At 56.3% G+C, this 5506-nt stretch overlaps 2 protein-coding genes; one reads left to right on the top strand and one right to left on the bottom strand.

The window, feature by feature from the left end:
• Positions 1-246: 246 nt before the first annotated feature.
• CHC_T00004626001 (hypothetical protein) lies at positions 247-2023 on the top strand. XM_005716023.1 is given in 2 exon segments: positions 247-804; positions 805-2023. The coding sequence occupies 1 exon segment, from the start codon at positions 247-249 to the stop codon at positions 802-804; it is 558 nt and encodes a 185-aa protein (XP_005716080.1). The 3' UTR covers positions 805-2023.
• Positions 2024-2380: 357 nt separating this feature from the next.
• CHC_T00004625001 (hypothetical protein) lies at positions 2381-2911 on the bottom strand. The gene has a single exon (XM_005716022.1). It carries the CDS (start codon positions 2909-2911, stop codon positions 2381-2383), a length of 531 nt encoding a protein of 176 aa, XP_005716079.1.
• Between the last annotated feature and the right edge of the window lie 2595 nt (positions 2912-5506).

Below are 5506 nucleotides of genomic sequence, written 5' to 3'. Positions count from 1 at the left end.
CGTTTATTGGAGTATGCTACATTCCAGGACTCGCCAGAGCCGATATCGCTGCGAGCATACGAAAGCAGGGCGATGACGTGCAGTGAGCGTATGCGAAAGGCTCTGGTTCATGACAAGCGAGTGAACAAGGACGTACTGCGTCTTTTTGAAGAGAAAGCAGAAGAGGATTGGACACGGAACCCAGATGTGTTGGAAGGCTTCTTCTGGGAGATTCTACACAAAGGCGTCAATGGCAAGCAAATAGCTATGAATTACGGTGTTGACGTAGAGACTGAGGGGGCATACAAGGGCGAGTCGTATGTGGAATGGTACGGCATGCATGATACTGGTCGTGTGGTTAAAAAAGAGAAGCGCCCTGTACCGGGAGGCAAGAAGGAAGCCTCCACGGCTGAAGCCACTGTGACCAGCGCCCCAGCCAAAACAGAAGACACCATCGATGATGATGAGAGAAAGCATTCGAATATTGGAAAGCCCTCTGCACAGCGATGCACGAAACGAAAGCGAAAAGTAGAACCCTCTTTTGCCGACTTTCCCGGCCCCAAGTGCCATGTCGGCAATCTCAACGTGGAAGGTCTTTTGCGTCACATGCTGCGTATGCCGGGAGTGAACCCCTCAATGTTCTACGTCGGTCACATGTTTACGCGATTTTGTTGGCACACCGAGGATGCCTTTTTGAATTCAGTTTCCTACCTTCACCGCGGAAGCACTGACAAGAATTGGTACGCTATGCTTCCGAAATACGCAGAGGCGTTCGAGACATTTGCTGCCGAGAATATTTTCAATGATGGGCTGGCCAAGGACTAGCCTTAGCCTTCTGCACAGAGATCTCTGATGTGCAAGACAACCATGTTTGATCCGAGGGAACTGAAAAGCCGCCATGCCAAGCGATCGGAACCATGTGCCTGCCACCCGACGAAAACGTCACACTTTTTTCGATCTCTGTGGCAAACAATTATGTCCTGCTGGATTTTTTGAAATTATCCGCCTGCACTGTTGTACCCTTCGGTACAACGTGCCGGTGGCCGCGAGCATTCCCACGCACAGAGAGCGACTTTCAAAAATGTTTTGAGCTTCGGGTGTGGGACGTGGAGACGGGAGCACAAGTCGGGGACGCGTTAGTTGGACACACGGATCGCGTGGTTCGCGTTGTGATTAATGGGGACGGAAGACGTGTGGTATCTGGATCCCATGACGGGAGCGTGCGGGTGTGGGACGTGGAGACGGGAGCACAAGTCGGGGACGCATTAGTCAGACACACGGATCGCGTGCTTAGCCTTGAAATTAGTGGAGACAGAAGACGTGTGGTATCTGGATCGCGTGACATGAGCGTGCGGGTGTGGGACGTGGAGACAGGGGCACAAGTCGGGGAGGCGTTAGTTGGACACACGAGTCTTGTGGATAGCGTTGCGATTAGTGGGGACGGAAGACGTGTGGTATCTGGATCGCATGACATGAGCGTGCGGGTGTGGGACGTGAAGACGGGAGCACAAGTCGGGGACGCGTTAGTTGGACACACGGGTCCGGTGGATATCGTTGCGATTAGTGGGGACGGAAGACGTGTGGTATCTGGATCGGAGGACAAGAGTGTGCGTGTGTGGGACGTGGAGAGAGGGATCACACTTCATATCCAAGAATTCGGGACGCGGTCCTCAGGAATCCTGAGGACAGCAGACTTGGGGACTGCCTCTCGCGCAGGACGAAGATCACAAATATTTTCAAGGAAGGGAGAAATTGTGCAAAGGCGAGAGGATGGGTCTGAGGCTGTCTTGGCCCAGTTGGAGGGTCGAGCAGTCTTGCAAATAGACCACGATCATGGGGTGGCAGTCGGATGGTCGGGTCATCTGGTTGCTATCATGAAGCTAGTGGTCTAAGTTGCGGAAAGGGATAGACGCTTGGCGCCCGAGACATTAGTAGTGCGTTGCAACTGTGCACGGTAGTAGTGGGGAAGGTTTTTTGTTTTGTTTTGTAATGAATGCGTGAGAAGCTTGCTTCACGGACGTGCAGTCCATGTATGTGTATGTATGAATTACCGACCTGCTTCCCTTCATCACTGAGTAACAAATATAGGGGTGCGAGCGGACCTGACGTGTACCAAGTGTTCCATCGGGAAGGCTTGTGATCCACGCAGACAGACGACTAAGAAACGATCACAGCGGCATCAAGCGTTCGGACAGAAGCGACAGAGGTGCCACGCCGTAGCCTGGCAGCACTCTGAAGATATTGTGATGCATTGACCCAGGTGTGCACGCACGGTGCGCACGGATTCGGGGTGGAGGTTGGCTGGGAATTGAAAGGATGGGAATTGAAAGGACATGTGTGTTTCTCAGGTGCGCTTTTGTGCTCGCGGCCTCCCTAACGGCGACGTCCTCATTCACGGATGTCACCGGCATGATCGCGCCGGGCACGGAGGGACCTTGTGACCGCAAGAGTATTGGTTGCCTCGCGACGCAGATAGGATGGGCGCGTGTGCGGAGGGCGTGAACGACGGCGGATTTGACAGCGACGGGCGGGTGGGCGACAGGCGTGGCCGCGGTTGAAGACGGGTGTACAAGTGGACAGGGTTGCTTCGTTCGGAGTGTGAGGGATAGTTTTGGTGAGGTGAGGTGGGTAAAGTAGAGGCAGTGGGGAGGCGAGAAGGCGAGTAAAGTGCAGTGGAGGCGAGCTTGTAGGCGGGTCTCGCATGGGACGTTGAAAGCGAAAGCGTGGTGAGCACTGTTGTCGTTTGAGGGTGCCCTACCGCCCTGCGAGGCTCAGCGGTGCACACTGTGCGCGGGTTGTGCGAGGAGCTTCCATCTCCATCCTTTACTGCATTATTCGTGATGATGGGAGGCAAGGTGCAGACACGCGCCCACGGTGGTAAATCAATGTTGTGTTGAATAGCGTTCCATGTCGTAGGAACGGGGCAGGGCATGAGGGATTGTGGTTAAAGGGAGTGCCCCCTGGCCAGGAGGCATGTGGGGAGGGATGTCCAACAGGGATTCAATGCTGAATTGGTACATGTGCACAGGTGTCCCTCATGTCAAGCAAGACATAGCGTGCGGGCACTGGCTGGCATGCGGCACGCTCGAGGTGGAAGGGAGGTAGAAGGGAGGTGGAGGGCAACATCGTCTTTTCTATTTCGGCGTGAATAACTTACCCTTCGGGTTTGGGAGAGTAGACGGAGAGTGCCATGTAAAGTTTACCTTTCTTGGGCAACGATGCAATTTGCGGGCAACAAGTCATCCACACTTGTCCACGTAGCGATCCCCCCAGCGAGACCTCGCGGCGCCCCCTCGCACCGGCGCCACCGCCACCGCGCCCAATGCTGCGTCGCGTCGCGTCGCGTCGCGCCGCGCACGCACCGCCGCTCGCGCCCGGCGACCTGCGCCCGGCGACCCGCGCAGCTCCGCTCGGCGAACGGCCTTCCCCCGCCGCAGGACGCCCGCTCGTATGGCGACCGAGACGCTGTTCTATGCGGCGAACGCGCGCGCGGAGCGCTTGTGCCGGCTGCTCAGCCCCGCGTGACGCTGGAGCTGGGGCCTGGCCTGGTGATGCTCTGCCACGGGTTTGCGTCGAGCAATTGTGGCGCATTCGTGACGACGCTGGCGGTGGTCGTCTTGGCGCGGCTGCCGGCGGGGCATGGCGGGGCGTGGTTCGACTCCCTGATAGAAACGTCAGGACGTACCTTCTTCATATTTGGGGTACGGAAAGTACTGAGATTTGAAAGGCACTGACAAGAAGATTTATTTAGTAAGTGTGGAAGATGGCACGCAAGTACCGGAACCCATGAACTGTAGAACCAGTCCGTGAGTGCAGTTGATGTGGCCGTGACAATGTCACAAGCCAGTCGTTTCGGTCTTGGGTAGCTAATAACGCAGCATGGGCGCACCATCCTCCGGGCTCGATTTTGGGGGGGGGTAATTTTATCAATGCATCAGGGGTGCGCTTACAGATACACTAGCAGATAGGAAGCTGAGTTACACTTCGATCGGATATGAGATGTCCGCGACGTGTGTCGGTAGGCGAGAAAGGATCGCAGCAGCGACAGTGGACCAGATGGCGAAGCTCAGGCGTTGGTGGATGCGGGCTTGAGCGGAGGCAATGGTGCAAGAGCTCCGAAGTGCTACTAGCTTCGCGTGTTCATGGATGACATGCAGTGTAGACTGTGAGGGGGCGCCTAGAGTGTCAAACGATAGTGGCTGAAAGTGCCAGTCTAGGGGTGGCGGAGGATGGTGATCGTCAATGAGCAGGGTGGATCAAATAGTCCGCTCGAGGGCCTGACGCTTGCGAACGTCAGCTGCTTCTGCAGCTCCCGCAGATTGGCGGGCAGCGGGATACATCATGCCCCTGCGGAATGGACTGCAGATTGTGACGTCGTAGGCCGTAGGTTTGTCACAAGGGAGCCCTGGGGCAGGGGGGGACGGTTGAACGAGGATATCGGCCGGTCGTGCAGCAGAGTTTGGTAACAGGAAAGGGACCTCGAGGGAATATGCAAGTCCAGCCCCACGGAACACGTGTTGTGCGAAGATATTTCGGACGGTATTGCGTCTGTGGACAAGTCCGAATCCATGGCTACAGATGGTCGCGTGATCCCCTCGAGGGTCGAGTGGCTTGGAACAATGTGCGAAGCGCAATGGCGAGATAGAATCGAATGTGATACGAGCGTCCAGATAACGGCGTAGCATGGTTGACCAGGTGGCGTTATGAATGCGGGAGATGGCAGCTGCGTGGGCAGTGAGGAAAGATGTCGCGCCAGGAGCGAGGGGAGAGCGAAACCGTACCCTCCGACGAATTGAAGCTGCACTGTGCTGACGAGGGTCGGGAGAGGATTGCCAAAGGGGTTTCTCCCAGAACCAGCTGGCCGCTGCGCTATGCTGCGCCTGAAGTAAAAAGGTATGTATGCGTTCAGGACGCGCTAGAAGTGCGGTAGGTTCGAGGCAGCCAAGATCCGAGGATGTAAGGGAGAAGTGAGGTGGTTGTACGGAAGGAGGTAAATTGCCGAGAACCACCCTCAATGATGTTCGTGCAAAGCGCTGGTATTGCCTGAGGTTGGGAAACTGGGGCCCCTTTAGTCGTACCGGGGCGGAGTCGATGAGACTTGCAGCGTAAGAGGCGTGTGAAGTATTGGCCAATGATGTGAGGCCATGTCCCCCATGAACGAACGGCAATCGGACTTGAGCAGCCAGGCTCGGTGAAAGAGTAACACTATTGAAGCGCTCGTATGCCTTCAGCTGATCTCTATCAAATTGCTGTGCGAACGAAAAGGCGAAGGTCGGGGGTACCAGCCGGAACAGATGCTGCATGCGACAGGCGGAAGCGGAGACCCGGTGTAAGTGAAAGCGTACGCGGGCCTCTGGGATGTGGTCCAGGTGGGCGAGGGCGGAATTGCAGTTTTGCAGTTTGCGGGTGATGTACTGCGTCATGAACGAGTCAGACCCAATAGGGGCCCCGAGGAGTTCCAACCCGCCGTCTTCGATGACGTGCAAAGGGGCAACAGTGGTGAGAGGAAGCAGGAGGTCTGGGGAGA

This window comes from Chondrus crispus, genomic scaffold, assembly GCF_000350225.1.
Source record: "Chondrus crispus Stackhouse genomic scaffold, scaffold_24, whole genome shotgun sequence".
Taxonomy (NCBI): Eukaryota; Rhodophyta; class Florideophyceae; order Gigartinales; family Gigartinaceae; genus Chondrus; species Chondrus crispus.
Note: the sequence above shows the minus strand (reverse complement) of the source record. Positions and strands in the feature narration are given on the sequence as shown.